Here is a 25,427-nt window from a genome sequence, read left to right on the forward strand (position 1 = left end):
GATTTAAAAATAAGAACTCAATAATTTGCGGCAGACTTAAAGGTGAAAAATGCTTCTAACCTCTTAATAGAGATGGACTAGAACTAGAGAATGAGACAGACGTTTTCAAATTCAACCAGTGTGTGAATTTGTTTCTCTTTGACTATACTTATTTGTTTATTTGTTATAAGGGGAGACTTTTCTATTTTTTTTAAGAGTAGGAGAATTGTGAAGGAACTGAAAGGGACTATCAGTGAAGCAAAACAAAAGAAATGTTAAACACTTAAAAACACACAAAGATGATATGAAGGAGACAGCAACAAGCAGGGCAGTGATAATACTGTCAAAGCAAATGATTACATATTAAAAAAAAGTTGTACGTAAGAAAGATTTGTGGTCTTACATATAATCTTTTTCTGTTCTTCTTTACATATGGAATTATTCACGTTTGTTGATATTTAAGTTCATAATTAAAAAGAGGGTTTTAACAAGAAGCTTGCAGTCTATTGATTGGGAGGTTACAAAATGGGCATAAATAAGTCTAAGACAAGTGGTTAAGAAAGAAGACAGAGGGGAGATAAGACAAAGTACCATAGACATATTTGAGAATGGAGAGAACAGTAACAACCAAGCTGATGAGTAAAGGCTTTAGGGAGGAGCTGATACCTGGGTCGAACCTTGAGGTACAAAAATAAAGGGCATGTTCACCTCACCAGGGTACAACTGGGTTGAATCGGAGACTTCATGAAGAGAAATGATGTGAAATATAGCTGGAAGGATAGGTTAGATCATATTGTAGAGCATCTTTAATGATAGATTAAGGAGTTTTCCCCAAGAGGCCCCACTGAAGATTTTTGAGTGGGAGGAACACAGGATCAGTCCTGCCTTACAAGGCAGATTGTGGTGGCAGTTCTGCAAAGGATGGATGGGAAAATGATTCTGAAGAAAAAGAGACTAGTGAGAGAGCTAGTCCAGTAATCCAGATCAGTGATGATGAGGGCCTGGACAACGAAGGAACATATAGTGTTCAGAATGCAGAATGTGTGTAGAGAAGGGTAGAGATGGGTAGAAGATGGAAAAGATGTCATTTTGCAATACAATTATCTGTATAAATGACATTTCTCTTTCTTGACTTACTTCCTTAAGGACCAAGATTGTGTCTTGTTTTGCATTGCATCATCCTCAACATCTAGCCCAGGATTTGGGATATAGGAAGCATTTTTCTTTGGTTTTATTTTTGTTGATTTTGCTGCATGATCAGAGTAAAAAGTAAAATTATAACAACAGCGAAATCCAGAATCCTCAGACGCCATTATGAAACTAACTAAAATGAGACTGGGCCTATATAAAAAGTAAGAGAATTAAGAATTATTGGGATAATTCTGTGAAAACAGCCTCTTTCTAAGGAGGTTGCCCAACCAGTAGCAATTGCAAGTCACTTACAAAAAGAATACTTAAAATTTTGATTTTAATCAGCAACAGATGCAATAAGTGGAACTATCAGCTGCAGTTGAAATATAGTGGAAAAAGCCTATAGTAACCACAGCTCCCAAAGGTGCTCATCATGCCAATCATTCCCATCCCCCCAAATGTTCACATTAACTATAAGCAAAAGTGCCAGGGTAAACTTTCTCCCTTCTCACCATTAGAGTGGAATAGCTCTCGATCTATTTTGAGAAATTTGAAAATATAGATATAAAATCACTTGGATATAAAACCCAATGGAGCCTGAAATACATTTATACACACCTACACAATATGCACTCATTATACAGTATAGCAACCTCTGAATTAGACTAAATGTTCTTTTTTCCCTCAAGGGTCTTAGTAATCCTATTAAAGAGCAAGGTATTATTGGCAGCCTTGGTTGAACACTTATAAACAGGGTAAAAATGAAATTTAGCTATTTCAATCAATTACAGGTTTCCTTTAAGTTGGACAGTTCTTAACTTGCTCTTCTAAATAATTGGTAGATTTCTTAAAGATAACCTTCACAACCCCTATTTTCTGAGTAAACTGGACCATAATTTCTCCATCATCAAGGAAATGCATTTTCCAAGTATTTTAGGACATAAATTACATTTCTGGTTTGTGACTCATGACTAACAGCATTCCATTTTAGCTCTTTGACTGTCATTACTCCAGGAAATGCAAATCTTCCTCCTTTTGGCCCTAATGCTTTCTTTTTTTTTTTTTTTTTCAAAAAAAGGGAGGGGTGGTGAAGGGTTATTCTATTGTAAGACTAATTTATTATTGTATTATGGTTTCCACTTAAGAAAAGTAGCAAAGATTTTACACTTAAAAAACAACTTTTATGGTTGCTGAAAATACAAAAGGCCGTGGTTTAGAAGTGTATTTTTTGTTCCTTACTTTAACATTCCCCAATTTGGCATTATAGCACATTTGTAACCTATCAAAGAAGTATCATCAGCTAGTTATAGACAGGGAAAATGAGGGTGGAAAATTGTTGCTCACAACAAGTGTGAGAAAATTAGCATTAATAAGGATGGGGTAGAGTGGGTAGGTTGGAGAGCAAGAAAGTATCAACTTGTGATATAGGAAACTCCTGGCGTACAATTTCCCCCTAGCAATGCAGAGCAGCAACTCATCTATTAATGGAAGTCTTAGAGACCTGCCTGAGGCATTGTGTGGTGACATAACTCACAGTCACACAACTGGCATGTGTCAGAGACAGAATTCAAATCAGATCTTTTTGACGTTTAAGGCCAGCCACTTCTACAGATTCTCATATTTTTTCATACATGTACAAAAATTTGGAATTGTTGCAATTAAAAGGGAAAGAAAGAGAAAAAAATGAGGGACAAGTAGAGAAAGAAGTGTTGAAAATAGAGAGACAGGCGGATGTTACATAAGGCCAACTGTATGAGATATTTGAATCTTGGCGGGGGGAGCTACGATTCTTTTATAATAATTCATGTTAAGCTTTGCTTCTTCAGAACTTTGATTTTTATCCATTTCTCTAGGAAGCAAACACACTGATTCTGTGCCCTAGACTTTTGATACTGACTTTCAACCTTCTGCTAGGACATTACTTCAGACATAGTACATTTAAACTAGACCACAGCTAATTTGGCATTAGTAACTTTAATAGTCATATCTTTTTTTTTAACTAATACCAAACAGTTTTGATGATTAATGCTTTTAAAAGTACAATTTAAGATCTGGTACTGCTAAATCTCAAACTATACAAAAAAATCAGTAATTATCAAAGCATCTAGTAATGATTAAAGAAAACAGAAAAGTAAATCAGATTAAATATACAATATACAGAAACAAAGGGACATAGCAGTAGAAGGTTTGATAAATCCAAAGACCCCAACTACTAGGGGAAGGATTCACTATTTGACAAAAAAAATTACTGGTAAAACTGGAAAGCAGTCTGGCAAGAACTAACTTCAGACCAGCATTTCACACCACATACCACAATAATATACCAATATACATATGACCCAGATATAAAAGGTCATATAATATGCAAATTAGAAGATCAAAGAAATACTTTTCACAACTACAAATATGTGAAAAGTTCATGACCAAACAATGGATAAGAGAAGATCATATAAGATAAAATGAACATTTTTAATTATTTAAAAAGAGACATTTTTTTGGCAAAAACAAAATCCATACAGTATATTTATGTAATAAAGATCTTATAGCCAAGAACTAATTCCATTATATAAGAAAAAGAGTCATTCCCCACCTGATGAATGGTCAAAGGATATGACAGACAATTCTCAAAGGAAGAAACCAAAGCTATCAATAAGTATAAAAAAGTTCCAAATCACTGCTCAATAGAGAAATGCAAATTAAAATAGCTCTTAGGCTCCAATTTGCACCTATCAAATGGATACAGTAGATAAAAAAGAAAAATTACAATTGGTATAGGGACTATAGGAAAAAAAGCATTATACCTACAAAGTCACTTAACCCTTTGATCCATAGATAGCCTTACTATGCACATATCCCATAGACAACAAAGAAAGAAAAAAAGGACCTATACATACAATGTTATCTTTTAGCACCCCTTGTTTCAGTAACAAACTGGAAAAAAAAGTGGGTACTAATCAATTGGGGAATGGCTAAGAAATCATGAGAATAGTTTCAGAGAAACCTGGGAAGACTTGTATGAATCAATTCAGAAGAAAAGGAGCAGAACTGGGAGAACAATTAAGATAATAACGATATTGCAGGAAAAACAACTTTGAAAGATTCAAGAACTCCACTTAATGCAAAGACGACTAATCATCACTCCAGAAGATCAAAAGTGACACAAACTACCTACTTCCTGAAAAATCAGTGCTGGAGTTAGGTGCAAAATGAGCTGAAATGCAAAATGTCCTGAAAATTGCATTTTTAGACATGGCCAGTATGTGGATTTGTTTTGCTTGACCATGCATATTTGTTAGAAAAGATTTCTTTTTCTTTTTCCAGTGGCAGGAGTGATAGTGGTAAGGAAAGGTGGGAAAAGAGAACTAGTAATAAGATAGGAATAAGTGATAAGCCCATGATTTCACTGGCATGGGAACTCTGGCATTTGGAAAGTCCCTCCATCAATGCCAGGGAGCATTTTCTCTGCAACCTTTTCAGCTTAGAGCAATGAGAGGTAAAGTGACTCACTCACTATTCAACAACTAGTATGTGGCAGAGGCAGAACTTGAACCCAGGTCTTCCTAGCTTCAACTTTGGCTCTTTACCCAGCTGACTCATGATTCTTCACCCCCCCCCCAAAAAAAAAAAACAACAACTCCCTGAAGCATTTCAAAGAAAATGTACAGAAGGGAACAATAGGAATTTCAGAAGGAAACACAGACAACCAGGACAGATTTTAAAGTAACAAATTAAATCTGTTCTATACTTTTTATAGCAAAGCAAGTTGTAATATTTTACATATAACCATCTTTTTTCTGTTCAACTTTGCATCTGCAAATATTCATTTTGGGTGATTGTTTAAATAAAGAATAAAAATTATATATGTTATATATAATCTTATTCTGTATATATGTGTGCATATATGTATATAAATTCAGATATATAATAGATGTATGTATACATACACACATATATTTAACATGGTTGGCATCTTAGTGCCTTCCTCCAACAGTAGTACTGTTGGGAAGTACGTAGTCTCACCTGGCATACATCTTTTAGAACAGTTTATTTCTGCAAGCGACGGATATCTATTTTTTGTCCCATTAGCTTAGTGTGAATTTCAGAAAGTAGCCTTCTGTGACTTTGTCCCTGTGATCCAGAAGTACGCCTTTTATCAGTCTACCAGCCTCCAATGTGCATGCACACGTGCGTGCGTGCACACATACACACACAATCATATATACATAAGCACTATATACACAAATGTATTGTAATACATAACATATATTATATACAAATATAACATATATTATACATACACAACATATATACACATTCTATATCTATCTAAAACCTTCTAGAGTTATTAGCACTTTTTGGAACCATGTTGGAACAAAGTTTGAAGCCTTAATAGAGTATATGTGACAGGACAGGAAAGCACATGAGAGATGAGGAAGGCTGTTTAATCTCCTTCTAGTGGAGATATTTAAAGAAAACAGATTTCTACCTGCCTGGACCTTTTAGACCATGGTCCTTTTAAAGACAGAGAAGTGGACTAAGTGACTTCAGGGATCTTAGGAAAATAATTAATTTCATCCTTGATGATAATCTATTTGAGTCTTATTGAAGGATTTTTATCTACATATTAATGTACCTGCTATCTCCCTTAAGCTGAAGGCAGGAACTAGCTTACTTTTTTTTTTCTCTGCATCCTCAAAGCCTGAGTATGGGGCACCAATCTTCTTGCTGTTCAATTAAGTTCAGAATTTGTGGTGGGAAATCTTCAATTTGACATTGATGTATATTATCTTCTGGTCAGTTTTTTTTTTAAAGAAAATTCATAGGAAGTATGGAGTGCATGGAGGAGAAAATATGGGTTTGTAAAGGATGAGCATTTGTTCTGGAAAGTAGGTCATAAAGAAAATAAAAATAAAGTATCCTTCACTTCATTATAGTACAATAGAGAGAGGAACTAAATCTATGATTTCACTGATAAAGGGAACTCTCTGATGAAGAAATTCTCTCAACCAGTGCAGGCTTACACATCCTGTGCAATAGTGTCAGAGATATGTCTAGAGCACTGAAAAGTTCAATACCTTCCCTGTATGGGTCAGAGGCAGGAACTGGGATCCAGGGCTTTCTGGTTCTGAGACTGACTCTTGATCCATTATCAAATAAAATCATGCTTGTAGGAAAGAGTGCTTGGCACAGTGCCTAACACAAAGCTGGTGCTATGGAAATGCTTATTCCCTTTGCCCTAATGCCCCAATGTCTTTCAACTAACAGTACTATAAATACCCCATAGATGGGCTCGTAAGATCACATTTCTTCATTAAAAGGAGGGACTTAGGCAGTAATTTAGAGAATTAGATATGTAGAAACCTCTACTTACCAACCTATGAGTCTGAATTCCTCAAACCTCTAGTAAGCAAGGAGAAATAAAAAGGAAAAATGGTGCTTCCTAACTTGCTAAAAGTCCTATGTCTCATACACTCTAGTCTGCAAATATTCTTCCTCCTTCCCTTCCTTTTCACTTCCCCACTTCTACTATGAACTTTCTACTATTCAGCTATCAGCAGCATCATAATATTCCTGACTATCAAGACTATAACAACCATGATGGGGAAGGGTATCAAGGTCAGGCCATGTGAGCACTGCTTGAAGAAGGTAGGGAGCGTGTTTAGTCTGGAAAAGAGATGACTTAGGAAAGACTAGTATAGGAAATATTGCCATGTATAAGAGGGAAAAGACTTAGTCTGGTCCTAGAAGGCATAATCAGTTGAAAGTTCCAAGGAGGTAAGTTTAGGCTTTATGCAGTGAAAAACATACTAACGATTAGGGTTATCCAAAGTGAAGTGGAGACTTTTGAACAGGTGATAGACTCTTCCTGACATCTCAATGGAGATATTCAAGAAAGATATTAAGGTGCCCATTTGCTGGGTTTGCTGTCACAGGTCTGATTATAAATGGCTGTTCCTTCTAATTCCTGAGATTCTGTGGCTGTGGTTCTGAGCTTTCAAATAAAAATGGAAGATAAACACATGTGCATATACACACACACAGTCCCTATAAAACAACCCTGGGAAGAGTTCCTCCATCTCCTGCTTGGTTATAGAGGAGAAGAGTAGAATTTCTCTTCAGGGAAAGCCAGCCAGTATTGACAATGATCACAAATAAAATATTCTAAGAAGACAAGAGTGCTAAATGAACATAATTTTGTGGTCGTGGGCTTACCACTAAAAGGGTAAGTTTATGAACTGAGTACTACTGATCGAATACTCAGACCACCCAGGCTTTCTGTGAAAAACACAATTCTAGGACTGCAATATTATGGTACTGATCTTCCCCCACACATACTGCAACCACTTGTCACCTGCTTCTGAAAGGGACCATCATTCATTTGAGAAAGGCATAATTTCAGACATCATCTTTCCTTCCAAATCCTAGCAAGGATCATTTCCTACTTGGGATTATGTCACCACCACCACTACAAAGCTGTCCACATTTTAGAAATCGCAGCATCATAGACTTAGAGCTTGAGTAGAGGACCTTAGAGATGAGATGACCTCATCCAGCTCAATCATTTGACATTCAAGGACAACAGGCTCAGAATGGCCGTGCCTTGGCTATGCCTCCAAGCCAAGTATTTTCAGAGCTATATCCTGTCGCCTTATATATGTTTCTGATGGTATGCCTGCCTGGTTCATCATTTCACCATCAAGGCTTTCCAAAACATTGATGATATTGATAAGAGACATTGAACTCAAAGGCACATATCCATACATTTTCTATGAACTAATATTTTCTTAGGAATTTCCAAGATCCAAAGACTTCTTCCCTCACTCCCACACCTGTTTCCAAATTCTGGTAAACAAGATTTAATTTTGACAGCATTTCTTTTTTATCACATCGTATTGTTGTTCATCATTTCATCAATCTCATTTGAAGACGGCACATGACAACCAATTGCTCTATGGACATACCTGTTGTGTTTTCTCCAAATAGATGCTGTGATACATCTATACACACACACATATATACATACACAAATATGCACAAGAGTACACATATATCCCCTGCAAGTAGAGGAGGGGAAAAATTGTGAAAGGATTTCACCATAAACATATTAAAATCAGCTAAATTAGTTGAATCTGAGTACCTTCTTCATTCATTTTTCCAGAATGAACCTTAAGTCCAAATCAAGAACTGCTTACAACTTTCAACAGAGTCAGTAAATTTGACAAATATCCATCAAATAAACAGCTTGATATCTGACCCAAGAATAGGGTCTGAACCTTTGCCTTCATGACAAACTTCTTTTTGCCCCCAAATCACCATTCTCCTAATCCCACGGGTTGAGGAGATCAGAGGGAAGAACCCAGGAAGTCGGGAACCATACATACCATCTAGTCCAAGCCCTTTATTTTTCAAAGAAAAACACTGAAGCCCAGAGGAGGGAAGGGACTTGCTAATCACACAGAAGCCTAAAAGGGACATTTGACTATCCAAATCCAATAACTCTTTTCACTTTCCCAAGATAGCAAAATTCTTTTGCATCAAAACACTGAACAATTTTCTATGAGCATATTTTCTTTTTTCATTTCAGAAAAATACCATTTAGACAAAGACTCCTAACATATACCCACATACACATCTCCCACTCCCTCCAAAAACAAGTTGGAAACATCTAAAGTAGGTCAGGATAAGCAGCCAAAGTCAATTCCATTAGCTGTAATAATATCAATGGAACAATTATTAGAAATACCTATTTACCAGAATAAAACCAACCATGAAATCCACCTGTCTACAGCAGTCCATCTGCTTAAGGCCATCTCCTATCCAAAATAACTATTAACCAGCACAAGAATTGATTGGGCCTCTCCCCTTGACCAGGGAGTTTCAAAGTTCCCAACAGCTGCTAATAACACGAGCTGGAAAGTGAAAAGGGTTGTCTCTCCATGGACTTCAATGACTGGGAGGAGAAACAGACCTAGCCATTTACATTTTTATAAAGTCTTCACAGGCTGCCTCCCTAAAAATCAAAGCAAGAGAAATTGTGAAGGAGGGACAATCCCTTGGTAATGGAGAGCTCAGACAGCAAATGGTACCTCTGAGACAATAAGTCTCACAAATTGCTTTCAAAATTTTAATATTCTCCTCAAAGAATAAGAAAATTTGTCCTGAAGACTTCAGAAACTCACATGCTCAAAATAGTTACCATATTTATTTCATTTATGAAATAGATTTCTCCTGGCAATGATTTGGTTGCTTTAAAATAGATTAAACATTGATTAGCCATAAAAACATATCACAAGCAATTTCATATGTATAAAAATGTCAATTGCATGCATATTTAGCTACCTTGTAGGGTTCCCCAAAAAGACTGAAACCTGATGCAAAGAGATCTTCATCTTGCTGGACTTCTTGAGTTCTCCGTTCCCATTCTTTTCTTTTAAGTGCATTCCGATCCTGTTCATAGTGGCTGCAAGAAAAAGAAAATGACAAAAAAGACTCATGACAAAGGGAGTCATTTAAGTTTCTCTAGTTATTAATGAGCACCAAAAAAAAAAGTGCAGCCGGGTTCCCACAAATGATACTGCACAAAAAGAACATAATCCGTTTCTTTTTTCCCACTAGTTTTAGGGTCCTAGACACTCCTCAGAATTTAAAAAAAAAACATAATTTTGCATACAAGAAATTAGCCCTGGAGCAATAATGAACTGAACCAACTATACCCAGTGAAAGAACTCTGGGAGATGACTAAGAACCATTACATTGAATTCCCAATCCCTATATTTTTGCCTGCCTGCATTTTGGATTTCCTTCACAGGCTAATTGTACACTATTTCAGAGTCCGATTCCTTTTGTACAGCAAAATAACAGTTTGGTCATGTATATTTATTGTGTATCTAATTTATACTTTAATATATTTAACATCTACTGGTCATTCTGCCATCTAGGGGAGAGGGTGGGGGGAAGGAGGAGGAAAAATTGGAACAAAAGGTTTGGCAATTGTCAATGTTATAAAATTACCCATACATATAACTTGTAAATAAAAAGCTATGAAATTAAAAAAAAAAAGAAATTAGCCTATTTCAATATGGATACGGTCTCTCTTTTGCCTGGCAGCATGATACTGGGATTCCTCCAGAAAAGGGAGATGCTGGCTGAATTTCTGCTCCATCACACCCTTATTCTCCTCTTTCTTACAGGTTCAAACTGTAGAACAAGTGAAGCATTTTTGGGGAAGGGGGAGTTGAGATAGGGGAGGATTACACAGAAACAGCTTTAATATCAGCACCTACATTTTTGCTCTTCCCAGTCTTTTCTTCAGACCAACCTAAAAGTCTTTTGGGGAAATTCTGAATAAAGCCACAAGTTTGGCTTAGAAGTAACAACTAGTAACAGGCAAGTGAATATTTCTATATTTAAAACTGTCAAATGCTTTTAAGGGACAAGAGCTTTCTAAAGCCTAAATGTTTCTTGGACCCTCCTTGAATTTAGGGATTTCATACTGAAAGAAGAACAAAAAAGCTAAAAGCCTTTGAAGATAGAGTTAAATGTTCAGGATATACATAAAGGGAAAGTGTTACTGGTTAAAAAATATAACTACTATTTTTATTATTATTTTTCTTTCAATGAGAAAGTCCATTTCAAGCAGCTCATAATATCTGAAATCCTTAAGCTAGTTATCAAGGGAGTTTTTAAGGTTGGGGGGGGGTGGCTATGAGCTTTAACCTTAGCACAAACAACAAACTATAAAAACCAAAATAATGAGAACAATAGTCATTGAGAACAGATTAATAAACATACCTTCCTTATTTAGAGAGAGAGAGAGAGAGGAAGAGGGAGAGAAGGAGGGGGAGGGAGAAGGGGAGGGGGAGGGGGAGGGAGAGGGAGAGGGAGAGAGAAATCAAGGAGCCTCCTAGGTAAGGAGGACTAACTAACTCAGGTAAGGGGGACTAACTAACCCAGGGCCTTGCTGTTCATCCTGAAACTATTTCCTATTTATTCTGTTTTTCCATTTCTATGTATATGTTGGGCTTTTTTTCCCTGGAGGGAAGAACAGCATTGTTATTGGACATCTCCCCAGCTCCTGGTCCAGTGTCTGGCACCTGGTGTGCATGTAAGAAATCCCTAGTGAATTTAAGGGAAATGAATTGATGTGGATATATCATATTCTATAAGAAGCTGTTCCCATGGCAGGTTGTTTGGCTACTTTTGTGAAGGTTTTGTTCTAGGAAATGTTCAATGAGCTGGGGATGGCCCTGAGGAACTATTTTTGCTGGAGATCTTTTCATCTCAATGCTATCCTGTAATAATGATATTGGAACATCTGGGTTTCTGTATTCTTATTTTGTCAAATTAATCAAAAGAATTTCCCAGTATCAGATCTTTTGATGAGTCTCTGGTTCCATACATAGTTGTACATATTCTTAGATTGAGTCTACATAATGATGCTTACTAACTCTGTAACCCTTGTCAAATCAATTTATCTCTTTACCGCCATTTCCTCATTTGCAAAATGGGAAAATAGTATAAGCATCTATCCCACAAGGCGGATTGGAAGGATAGAAATGGATAAAAATACATAAAGGACTTTTTGTAAAGTATTATTGTTGTCATTAATAAGATAATTATCAGTTACTCCCTAACCCTGTGAGGCTCCCATTGTCTTTCCTTATCCATTTCCCTGTATTTTATGTCTATATTTTCCTTTTATATGGTTATATAAAATGATTCAAAAAGGAATGAAATATTCTTTTATTTTGTCGTTGGGGGGAAAATAGCAAAACTTTCTGCATCCACAGGAAGATTTCATGGTTTGAAAGAGACATCAGAGACAGGTAGAGCTCATTATAGCTATGCTCCAAAAGGTAGTGTTCCAAAGGCCTTCCATCCTAGCCAAGCCAAGCCCTCTTTGAATCCATGCCTCCAGGTAGAAGGGAGCCCTAAGTAAGACTATCAATCAGAGTTCATCTCAAGTCTAGATACTGGATCTTGCTGACCTTCTTAGAAGCAATTCCATCAGGTACAGTTTTGAAACCTCTGAAAAGAAACAAAGTACCAGTGGCCCAATTTCTGGGCATTTTGCCATACACTCCCATCCATGGAAGAGGCAGGTGGGAAACCACTAAGGTAGAGTCACATCAACAATCTGTGCAAGTGTGTAATATTCATGAATAGCCCTCAACAATATTATTCAATGTTATTCATAGCCAGAGACTTGGGGGTTAGAGGAGAACAGGAGAAAAAGCAATCCCCAAACACACAAATAACTAATATTTATTGAGTACCTGGAGGTTTGAGAACTACCCGACTACAGACAAAGAAATTGAGGCTGAGAAGTGGATCCAAGGTAACAGGATTTATGGGATCATATATGTAGAGTACTTGAAGGGAGCTTAGAAAGTCACCTCTCATTTTCCAGAGGAGGAAACTGAGTGGTCAAGATTACATGACTAATAAATGTGAAGGGAAGAATGAACCAATATGTTTCCTTATTTTAAACCCAGCATCCTATTCACAATTCCATCCTTCAGAGGAAGAGCCATTGCAGAGGCTCAGAACCTCTACATTAGAATACTATAGGGACAGAAAATTCAGCTCTCCAGCAACAACAACAAAAAGTCACATTGCTCCTGAGTAATGAGCACAAGATGTCACTTTCTAAGCTGTCTGTTCATTTTGTGTACCTGACAGGCGCTGGTGACATGCTGATAGATCACATTTAATTCTCTCATGAAAAAGAGTGAAGCACTTTGGTCTTTCGGTGTATAACCACGTTCCTTTTCCTCAGAGAGAAGAGAGATAATTAAACCCTCGAAGGAAAAAAAAGAAAGAGCAAAAGAAGACTTGGTACCTGGTCTAGCATGGACGACCCTTGACGAGGGAAGCAAGGAGGACTACGGAGGTGCTGTTGGCCCACATTTGATTGGGCCCCATTTTGCATCTGTTAATTAACTACCAAATTCCAGATGACAATCAGAGAAACCCATGCATACCGATGTTATCTGGTGCAAGCAAAATTGACTGCGACATTTTTCTCCTTCTCCATATAACAAAGAACAGTTAATTCTCATATCTCTGGTGAGAATGAATTGAATCTCCATAGAGTTCTGCTGCTCTTGGAAGATAACCAAACATCTACAACTTTTTTTCCCTTTTTTTACCCAGCATGAGGCTGTAATGAAAGCTTCACATGGTGAGCTATAATGAGGCCTGAACTGCACAGTGATGAGGCTTTTCCAGGGGAGAAAGTCACTGATTTCTGACTGAAGCCACAATTCCGAATTTGAAGCACCAGCTAATTAAAACCACAGCTATGTATTTAGCCTCTTGTTATACCTACTGCAGTTTATAATTAGGAGGACCTCTTTATCTACTCAATTAAAGTTCCTACAATCCAGCAGCAGGCTGGGTTTGAACCTGTATGCGCTGCTGAAACCACAGGAAAGCATGTGTATGTCCCGTGATGATCTGACACCGCATGCTTGGTTTCAAAAGGAAAAAGAAAGGCCTTAGAACCACAAAGAAATGTTCAGATCAGAAATGAGAGTTAATAATCAGACTATCAGGCTGACAAGAATAGGGTCTGGGAATGAACAGTATGAAAAACTTGAGAGGTTGAGCAAACAAGCTTATTGGGGTTTTCCTGGCTGGAGAAAAGGATTCAACAATTCCTTGAATAATCTTGGGATACACTAACTTTTCTTTTGGATTGGATATACTGTGATCTTTCGTGGTAATTACAGACCAAAATTAGGAAAGCCAAGCCAACTTCCACTTCACTAGAGGTCCTCGGTTCCTCCCTCCTGGTCGTCTTTTTTTAGAGGTGTTGCTTTTTGTGGAACACATCGTACCACATGGGAGAGAAAGGCAGCAGGAATACATAGACCTCCGAAGCATTTATTTTCACCAATTTGTTATTTTGAAAAAAAGCTTTCATTATATAATAAATTTATACTATAATATAAGGGTGACAATAATAATAATAATAAATTTCCATCACCTGAGAGAGCAGGAAGGGATATTGGTCATAAACTAGTCAAGTCCTCTCACTATAAAAATGGGGAAAGGAAGGCATCAGATTTGCTGTAAAGGTAGCCCAGTAGAACCAGAAGTAGAACCCAATACTGAACATGAGTCTAGAGCTAAGATGACTTCTTATCAATGATGTTGTCCATCTCTGGTGATCTCTCTTTCACACTTTATCCAGATCTCAGTGATCCTAACTCCTTATTATGATCTTGTACCTTATCTTATAGATAGATGGCCTTCATTTTCATTATCAGAAGTCACACGAATATCAGTACTACAGTGAATCTAAGTGGCCATTTAATAATTAAGTTATTTTCCCTTTATTATTTTACTAATGATAGGTCACCTAAAATTGCTGATTGATCAGTAAATTGGATATTCAAAAGAGTGATTGTCAGAGTCTGAAGAAATATTTGGGATCAAGTCCAATTCCTTTAAAGGAGTCCATATCTTCATATGATGAAAGCAAATTCAAAGAAGGTAACGATAAAGTCAGTACAAGAACTCAAGTCTCCTGTCTGACTCTCTGTCTCTTTCCTTCTCACTGGAATCTTCTGGAATCCTTGGTTTCCTTCCAAATTCAACCTTAGCATTCACTTTCTGGAGAAATTCTATCCCAATCCTACCCATGTGAGAACACCCTCTCCTGAAAACTACCTTCTATTTACCCTGACCTATACTTATATATGTATATATCTCTCCAGTAGAATTTAAGCTTCTCTACTGCTTCATTTTTGTCTTTGCATTTTCTATACACAACGGGTACATAGAAATGCTTGTTGATTGCTTGCTTGATTTCCATTTAACATCAGGCTGTTTCTCTCCAGTCTTGATTTCCTGCCCTGTAAGATTTGCAGGGTGCAACAAAATGATGTCTAAGGTTTACCCTGCCATCTCGAGGAGTGCAGTGCTACAGTATTCTGCTCTTTATGAATCCATCTTGCTCAAGTGAAAATGTGTCTTCCGAATGCATTTTAGGGGTCAACTAGACAAAGGATTATATTTTATTAGAAAAATGCCAATAGGGAAAAGCATTGGGAACCTAATCTATATTTGAATGCAAAGACTATTACTTTCCTTACGCAAGATGATCAGAACCTCAAGGGACTGTTATAGCATATTTTATCGGGGCAGGGGGGATGTCTACATTGCATACTTTGTGAATTTTAATGACCATTTTTTTTTACTCCACTTAATGCTGGTTATGTTACAAAGCTACTTATGGAAACATTAAAAAACACTGGTAATTTAAAATGGCACTCTTGCCTTTTAACTAATAAAGCAATTATCATATTAACAATATGTAACAAGGTAAATAATTCAATGCCAGTGGCACTAAACACCTCTATTGTAGCTAGTATCTCTATGATAACATAAAAATATATATTTAATTCTCCCGGGAGACAAAGAAAAAACAGTCACATGCATGGTTCAGTTGAAGTTTACAAACTACTCAATCTACATTGGTAGAGTTTATGATTCTGCAAAGGCTGTGAATGATTTGATGTTTTCTATAAATGTGGCAAATATTTATCTTTACTACATGTTCTAGAGCTCTAAGTCATATTTTTTTTTTCCATTTTAAAATCATCATTTGAATTTCCCTCTAGTTCTAGCTTCTAACTGACCTCTGGGTTAGAAAAGAATCATCTAATTCTTGAATATAAATACTCCTTAAAATTCTTCTACTCGTGACTCCTTTTCACCTGAGAAATTTTTACATGACCCAGGTGTATAGGTACATTAAGTAGATGTACAAATCAAACATTTACAACCCCCACATTCAGTTACGAAATCCCACATAAGGTCGCGAACCACACTTTAAGAAGCTTGGCTAGCAAGCAAGCCAAAACAACTCCAGAGGTAGTGTGAACATATGGCCAAAATGGGAAGAGTGTGAATTTTCAGGCAAGAGACAGAGGGCATTAGGCCCTAATTGGCAGAGTGGTGCCCTACCTCTGCATTTGGAGTCAGAGAACAATATATTTGAAAATCGCAGGCCTGCTATTTACTGGCCTGCTTACTTACTAATTTTTCTGGACCTTACTTTCTCCACCTGAGAGGTACCTGCTCTCTAAGACCTATGATCCACCTCATTCATCTTTTTCAAAAAATCAAAGTGATATCCATAAATATATTGCATATTCCAGGAACATCCATAAATGAAAAAACAAAAGGCAAACTTTTTTTTATTAAAGATTTAAAAAAAAATCATGGCTTCATTTCATTGTTTTTAGTCATATTGACTATAAACATACAGACACACCCACCCACACCCACAGACACCTTCTTTGGATACAGATAAGAGATTCCTTGGATATAGGCAGCAAGAAACCTCTCTTCTCTCACGCAGATCTGCAAGCTATTACACATGTATTCAAGTTGTACCAGGCACTAACTTTGCCCAGAAGCATGTAAAGTGTATTAGAGGCAGTACTTGAACTCAGGCAGTCAAGCCTCTGAGGCTATGGCAACCCATGATACCTTGCTGTACCATATTCTATGAAATGGTAGACAAAGTAGTATATGAAATCAGTTCTCACTGGTCTTGCACCTTGGTTCATCTGCACATTCACTGCTTTCTGCCATGAATGCTTATTATGAAACAGTTTGATTTACCTGTTTCTCCTATTAAACTCTATTCCTAGGCCTTGGGGGCAGGGACCACATCTTATGCTTGCTTTTGATAATTCTGCATATGGGACAGTCAATACATGTGACTGAGAAATGTAACAGAAATGACAACAATTTTAAGACCCTCAGAAAATAATCAGAGAACACTTGGTATTTGTCATTGTTTGGCAACATGGGCTTAGGGCAAAACAATCCTCAGTCTGACAAAGATGCCACAATTTCTTCAGAAGTGATCCTCTTCTCATATTTAAATGAGAAGATGAAATAAGATTTCAAAATGATAAAATATAATCTACAAATCAAAGAGAACTAAGCTACAGCAAGGGATTCACCCAAGAACAAAAATAAGGCCTTTAGTTAATTACTAGAGCACAGAGAAACAGAATCTCTGACCTGGAAATTCCCTTCTCAGGGACTGCATTGCCTACCCTATGCCTGAATGACAAGGTCCTCTCAAGCTCGCCTTCACCAAGAGGAGCCCAGACCTCCAGAAGCAGCCCACTCCTCTCTTAAAAACTCCAACAGATGACATCAAACCTAAATCTAGGATGTGGAGATTTTTCCTGCATCTCTACAGGATAGCCCTTCATATACATGATTATAGAAAAAATTTGTTCTCCAGCTTAAAGTAATTGGCTTTTCTGTTTAACTTCATATGGCATGACCTCTGATCCTCTCATCATCCTACTGGCTCATCTATCAGTGAATACATACTTATTTATCAACATCCTTCCCAAATATCTGTCTCCCCTCACTGAACACAATGCTCCAGATGTGGCCTACCAGGGCAGAGGACAGAAATATCATTACCCCAATATGAAAATTTAGAATTTAATATTATGTCATCAACACAGGTAATTACACACAGCCAAAAATCACACTTCAAGCAAGAATGGCCTAAAAACATGACAATGTAGTGAAGATCAGCTCAGGATAAAATGGATTATAATCCTCCTTTATAGTGAGGGATCCTGAAGGATGAGCAGTGATAAGGTTAGGAAGGACTGTACTCTGGCCCCTCCTTAGATGCTAACTTGAGTAATCTACCCGCTATGAACCCATTTCCTGAAATAAAAAAATGGTTAAAAGATAACGTCACCTATTTTACAAGGTTGGAAGATGCCAAGGAGTTAATGACTGGAAAGCACTTTGTAAACCTCCCCAGACTCCTTATCAGCTCTCATCATTATTACATTTGGAAAGAAGGGCTTTCAAAAATCTGCCTTATTTGATTCCCACTACAATTCGATGAAGAGGCCCAATTGTTACGATCAGGCTCATTTTATAGGTGAAGAAACTGAGGGCAACAACCATACATGAGTCACAGAGCGACTGAGGGGAAAATCTGACACTTGGCATTCTTACTCAATTCAGGATTCGTTCCAATACAAAACTCTAATTATTCTCCTAAACCGACCTCCACATATCAATCAATGACAAGTATACGCTTTCAACAATTTTGGACCTTTACACAGCACAACATGCCAATATTTTGTCATTATTGGCATCTGAGAGAGAAAATTATGAATAAGGCTAAGACACTCAGAGCAATGGACCTGGAATGAGGACCACCCAAGTTCAAATCCAGCTTCAGATATTTATTAGCTGGGTAATCTTAGACAAGCCACTTAATCTCTGTCAAATCTACAGTTTTCTCACCTATAAAATGAGGATAATATTAGCATCTCCTTCTCAGGGTAGTCAATGAGAGGGCTGGAACAGACAGCCTCTGCAGTGGTTCTCAAACTTTTGTTTTCAGTATCTTTATCCTATTAAAAATTATTGAGGATCTTTCCAAAGTGTTTTTGTTTATCTGGATTATATTTATAGATATTTTCCATATTGGAAATAAAAACTATTTTTGAATTTGTAGACCCTCTAAAAGGGTTTCAGAGACTCCCAGGATTCTCTAGACCATACTTTGAGAACCACTGCCTAAGGTCTCTTCCAATTCTTGATATATGATTCCATAGTCTCTCGCCTGCAAAACAATCCTCTCTGGCACATTCCCTATATAAAACTAGCCTTTGCTTGAAAGCCATTAGTGAGAGGAATTCTCTGCACGTATAGTCTAGACTTGGACCTGTGTCCTAATACCACTTTTGCCACATAGTTATGTTAGCATGGGCAAGCTCTTTTCCCATCTGTAAAATGAAGATAATGATAAGTATAGGCAACCTCCTGGGGTTACTATATGGTTCAAATGATTTCATTCAAAATATTACACATGTATAATATATTGAAGACCTTCAAGAGTTAGATAAATGAGAAATTTTATGTGAATATCACATTAGATTATAGAAATATAAAAACTTTTAAGACAGAGGAGAGCCACAACAGCAGAGTGAAGTCAGGAAGCTGCTCGAGCTCTCCCAGTTTCCCTGGAAAACTACATGAAACCAAGTCTCTGAACAATCAGATGGAATGAAACCATCTCCAGCTCATGGTAGACTGGTCATGGATTACAAGAAAGTCCGTCTCGCTGGGGTGAAAGGGCTGTTCTAGAATATGGAATTAGAAATGTTAGCTCTAGTAATAAGAAAAGAAAAAAGAAATGAAAGGAAGAGTTCCCCCAACTAAGGTAAGTAGATTCTACATTTATCAACTCAAGAGTGGCCAAAAGTGGCAAAGATCAGTTTGCATCCTAATCCTAAAGAAAGGTATTGACAAGGATTGTTAAAATTGTTGAACCATTATACTCATTTTACATAACAGCAAGGTTATGCTTAAGATTCTGCAAGCTAGGTTTCAGTTCACATATTGCAGAAATCTAGCTTGTAGAATCTTAAGCATAACCATAAGAGTTACCAGAAGAGAAGGCTGGTTTTCAAAGAGGCGGAGGAACTAGAGACCAGATTGCCAACATTCATTGGATTATAGAGAAAGCAACAAAGTTAGAGAAAAAAATCTATTTCTGCTTCATTGACAATACTAAAGCTTTTGACTGTGTGGATCACAACAAAATGTGACAAGTCCTTGAAGAGACAGAACTACTAGATCATTGTACTTTCTTCCTAGGGAAACTGTATGAGGGTCAAGAAGCAACACTTAGAACTAAACATGGAACAACTGATTGACTTAAGACTGGAAAAGGAATACTATAAGACTACATGTTACCCCCTTATCCGGTTAACTTATAGGCAGGTACATCATGAGAAATGCTAGGCTGGATGAATCAAAAGTAACTTTGTTAGGAATTGTGAGGAAGCATTTTCTTCCATGCTGCTTGTCCTGCATCCCTTCACAGAAATAGTATTTTGAGGAATATATTTTGCATTACACTTAATTGAAAGCAATGCAATTAGAAACAAGCATTACATTTCAACCACTTCCTAGAATAAAACTTACACTTCCCAGAAGCTCAGAGAGAAAGAGAAAGCAGAAAAAAATAAATAAAGCTAAGGGCAAAGAGGTAAAGAGCCAACCTCTACTTTTCTGCCTCACAGAAAGCTTTGTAGTCAACAATTTTTTCCAGGCAGGCAAATGTTTACAGCCTAGAGCCTGAATCTCTCCTTTTCTTCCAACCAAACACAGTCCTGGCTAGTAGAATGTAATTGTTTTTTTTTTTTTAATCTTTGTATTCCTAGGACCTTACTTAGTGTCCTCTATAGAGCAGATAAATACAACCTTACAGGCTAATTCTGTGGAATTTCCTCAATATTCAGAGAATAGAGAGATTCTCTCTCCAGAATCAAAGATCACAACCTTGTTTTTAGCCCCACTCTCAGTGATACGGTTTTTCCACTTCACTGATGACCCAGATTTTTAACTCCTCAGTTCCACATTGCTTGGTACTTCTGTGGTTCCTTCTTGGCCCTGACAGACTTCCAAAGAGCCATTCAATTCTGAGGCAGAGTGGAAAGTAAACCTCAGAATTAAGAGCTGGCTTGGAGTCTTGCCTCTTCATCCACACAAGCTGTTTGAGTGTGAGCTAATCACTTTACCCCTCAATATACCCAGCTATTGGCTAAAATTATAAAGAACAAAAAGTTGCAGATCAGCACAGTTAACAAGAGCTTTGGCATCAGAAGCTCCCAACACAGGTGAAATCACAGGCCCAAATCCATTACCAAAAAAAGGAAGGGGAAAATGTGCTGGATGCCATGCTATGCCAAGTGCTAGAGAAACAATAACATTAACAAAAAGAAAGCCTCTTGCCTTCAAGAAAAATACATTCTATTAGGAGAGAGAGAAAATGAATACACAGAGAAATAAATACATAGTAATTTAAGGAAGAATAAAGTCCTAATAATTTGGGAGTAGGGCTGGGAAATGGGTAAGAGGGGAACAAGGAAGGTACCAGTGGCAGCTGAACTAAGCCTCAGAATCACTGACAGCCACTAGGTTTCTTGGTTTGGCTTCTAGGGCACTCAGTTCTCTAAATTGTCACCACCAGCACCAGCAGCCCCATGACCACAGGCTCCTGCTTTCTGTGATTCTGAGCTGCTGCCAACCTGTGTCTGAGTGGGGCCTCCCATCTGTGTCTCCTCCCAGTTAGTCCAGTACTCTTGCCACTCATACCCCATGAAGATGATATAATTACCACGACTTCCAGACTACTTCATTTTTCATTTCTATGTGGCTTTGTCCTTGTTTCTCGGATTGTATGGTTGAAAAAGTCTCCTCTTTCCTGAGCCATCTGCTCCAGTATACAGATCCAGTTGCTTGTCTTTTCCAGGATGCTTGTATTTTGTAGCCTAGCGTTTTAGCTTTACATGTCTTTGTCTTTTTTTCCTGACTAACACTTAGGTTTTTATGTTTCTCTTCTTCCCTATCATTATTCTTATCCATTTCAGCCTCCGCTCCTCTCAGGAGGAGAAGAGCAAAGTGAGCATTCAGCGGAATTATGATACCAAGAAAAAGCCTTGCTGACCCCACTTGGGCAACCCTATTGGTTGATGCGAAATGATGTCAGAATGACGTAAAAGAACTTTGGCACAGAAGGGACCAAACGGTTACCTGTTGCCATAATAGAATGTATACTTGTCATCACACATCCTCATATGGGGGAAAGACACTAATGACTAGTTCAAAACAGTCATTTAGAATTGGAAAATGGTCTCATGTAAACGTGAGCCCATTTATCCTATCTTCTTCATATAATACATGTTCTATATCATGAACCACCTTGTTGAAATCTTTCTTTCAACAAGAAAAAGAGATCGCTTTAGTGTCCACATCTTTATTCAAAGCCCCCTCAGTTTTACAATCCCTATGCCCCACCTCTATGAACTCGATTTAATTACCCATAGGGGGGTGGGAGGCAGAGAGGGAGAAGGTAGGCCTAGACTTAGCATTTCACCAGAACAAAAAATGTCTCCACTGGAAAATCCTCCACCTACTTTAGATCAGTAACCCAACTACGATTTCTTGTTTTAGAAACCTGACTGGGGACAGTGAAAGGTTAAGTGATTTGCCCATAATCATGGCTAGTATCAGAAGTAGGATTTGAATTTAAAATTTACTGATTGGGAAGAAGAACCTTTCTCCATTACCCCATACCGTTCTCTCTACATACTTACTACTCTGACTTTTTAGGAAGGTGGAAATAGTTTGAATTAATAGATTTAGACAAATTTTTAAATGTCTACAAATCCACAAACACTAATGTTAATCCATGTTCCTTTTCTGATGAATAGGACTTTCTCATATTTTTTCCTAATCAAAATTCAGTACCATAGAGCATGAAATACAAGCAGAAGGGCCATCAGGATGATCCAGTCCAACCCAGGTCTTTGATTTGTCCTACCATATCCTGTTGCTATCCTCTAACATGCACAATAGCACACTAAGTTATAAAAACCAAACATACAACTACAGACCTTTTAAAATTCCGACAACTCACTTGAACCATGCTGTAGGGGACATCCCTGAATTATGGTCTGAATTATCATCATCACTGATAGTCATAAGCAGTTACTGAATTATTCAACTAGCTGTGTGTTCCTCTGTCTACAGCCTTCTTATTCCTTGTTTGAGAGCATCACTTTAGCCTGAGTTCAGTGACAATCTGGAAAAGATTACATATTCAACACTTAAGCTAGTTCAAGATGGTCACTGAGCAACAGCTACTAAATAGGATTAACTGGAATAAGTTTACTATCAAATAAAAAGATGAAATGTCAGAACACTGGGAATTCCTACAAATTTCTTCTGGGACTTAAGAACAACCTCATCTAAGGCCATGATGATGGAGGGACATGGGGGGTCATATCTTAGATCTCACCCTCTCTTTCCAGGAGCTTAAAGATTTTTTAGTTTGGGATCTGTAAATAACAGCAGGTGACAGAAGAACTTCTATCACCCAGACATTATCACTTGAGGAAGACAAGGCCCCTTACACAACTCAAGATGGATGGCCTGGCTAATTCTAGGGATAGATACAGATGAGGCGATGCTTCAGAAATGAACTTCTACTGTGTTTTGTATCACTGAACACTGTCTCTCTCAATCTGCTAATTGAGCTTAGTGATCAAAACTGGCTCTGAAATAAGACAATTTAGTCAGTGCCGCTTCAGTGATGTCAGCTTATAAGGAACTCTGCACAGTAAATAACAGGTATACTCGGAGCTCAATCATTCAATAATAGAGATGGTTTTACTGAAAAGATGGTTAGTGAACTACACAGAAGCTATTAAAAAATCAAGAAAGCTAAGAATTATTTACTAATATGTATTTATTATTTATTAATTTTATCAAATATTTATTACTAATTATATTGTTATTAATAATTATTAATATTTATTAATAATTAACTTGCTTATATAACAGAATTGCTAATATTATAATTCTACTTATCCTATAATAGAATTGTTAATATTATAATTAATTTATTCTATAAAACAATAATTATTATAGTTAAATTTATTATATAATATCAATATTACAATTAAACATTATAATAACCAGCATTATCAGGCCATTCACTCATGAGAAGGTCCCACTGTCAAAAAGACTTGTGAATAGGCTGCAACTGAACATTCTAATGGTATCATTCATTTATGAAATGACTGAGGAACCTATCATGACTGTTTAAGAACCACACTGAAAGAACAAATTATGCAATTTTTCTCACCTTTCTAGAAAGAAATTTGGAATAATGTTAAAATACTGACTAAAACATCCATACCTTTTGACCTAGAGATCCCATGACAAAGCATCAACATGAAGGAAGCAAAAGAGAGGTCCCAAATGAAATTGGATATTAGTATAGATTGGTGACTGGCTAAAAAAATTGATACCTGAATATCATTGGATTATAAGAAAGAGTGAATATGATTCACATTGGAAAACTTGTACAAACCAATGAAGAATCAAGTAAGCAAAATCAGTAAAACAATGACCATGGCAACAATGGGTTGTTGCCACTGTTATAGCAACAGTGATGTGATGTGATGTGATGTGATGTGATGTGTGATGCAACCATAACAACTCAAATTGAAATTAAATGCTGTATAATAGCAATGACCAAGGTTGGTCCCAGAGAATAGATGGGAAAATTACAAGAGCAACATTCTCAGTTTTCACAGCATTTGTAGGAGCTGTTTCCATCTGTGCCAATCTTTTAGATCGTTCTCTGCTCCTCGATTTCCATCACCAAGAGCCATGCATGGCTAAGTGCTATGCATTCTACCACTGCATCATCTTGAATCTGTTTCCTTCTTTCCACAACTAAGGCTGCCATCCTAATTCGGGCTTATCACCTTTTGTCTATACTGAAAAAGCCTCCTAGTTAGTATGGCTCTTCCCTCTCTGAGACATTGTCCACACTGATGCAAAAATATTTTCCCTATTTTCCAAGTTTGGCCATTTCGTTCCCCTGTTCAAAGTCCTTCAGATAATTTTTCTACCACCTCTTAGAAGACAAAACTCCTCAGTTCGGCATTTAAAGGCTCTACAATCTGACCATAATCTACCTTTCCAGCCTTTTTCCCACCATACATTTGTTCCGTTCCCCCTTCCACTTCCACTCAATTTCTAGTTTCAGGAAAAATGAAGTTTATTCCTCAAACTTATCCTGTACTCTTCTGCCTCCATATATTTGCACAAGCTACTCTGTAGTTCTACATGCCTGGAAATAACACAATCCTCACCTTTGGCAAAATTCTCTTTTTTCCTTTCAGGTTCACTCCAGTGGCATGTTGCCCATGTCTTCTTCCCTGATTCAAGACATCTCTCCTTCTTTGAACTTCTCTAGAATACTCCTGATATCCCCTTTCCCATCATCACTCTCTACTTTGCATTGCAATTATTTTGGTGTGTGTGCGCAGCCCTGTTCTTGGCCTACTGGATTATAGTCTCCTTAAAGACAGTGAAAACAATCTTTCTGTTCCTAGTGCCTCTCATAACACTTTGTACCTACTTGGATGTTGGAATGATCTATCACTGATCACAGGCTCTAGTATTTCCTGTCCCAAGCCAGACTTCAAACAAAGGCCACAAAAGACAGCCTTTGTGAATGACTATAGTGTAAAAACTTGCATTTCTGCAAGCCACCCAGAAGTGACTCAACCTTTTTACACCTTTGGTCCTACTATCACAAGCTCCAAATCTGAAGTCTTTCTAGTTTAGCAGGACTAAGCGGAGGTTGCCCTCAGCTGGCAGAGCCCCCAGGTGTTCACAGTCACCTCTGTTCCATGATGAGGCATTAGAGAAACATGGTA

The 25,427-nt window shown here is 37.4% G+C and overlaps 1 protein-coding gene across 2 annotated transcripts in view; it reads right to left on the reverse strand.

The window, feature by feature from the left end:
- Window positions 1-25,427, reverse strand: part of AFF2 (ALF transcription elongation factor 2) — a 589,532-nt gene that overhangs the window by 332,420 nt on the left and 231,685 nt on the right. For both annotated transcript variants that reach the window (XM_051968827.1, XM_051968826.1), the window contains exon 2: window positions 9,451-9,571. In XM_051968827.1, the coding sequence (XP_051824787.1) occupies window positions 9,451-9,571 (121 nt within the window). The remainder of the gene's footprint in view (window positions 1-9,450; window positions 9,572-25,427) is intronic.

The sequence above is a fragment of the Antechinus flavipes genome, chromosome X, assembly GCF_016432865.1.
Source record: "Antechinus flavipes isolate AdamAnt ecotype Samford, QLD, Australia chromosome X, AdamAnt_v2, whole genome shotgun sequence".
NCBI classification, from domain to species: Eukaryota; Metazoa; Chordata; class Mammalia; order Dasyuromorphia; family Dasyuridae; genus Antechinus; species Antechinus flavipes.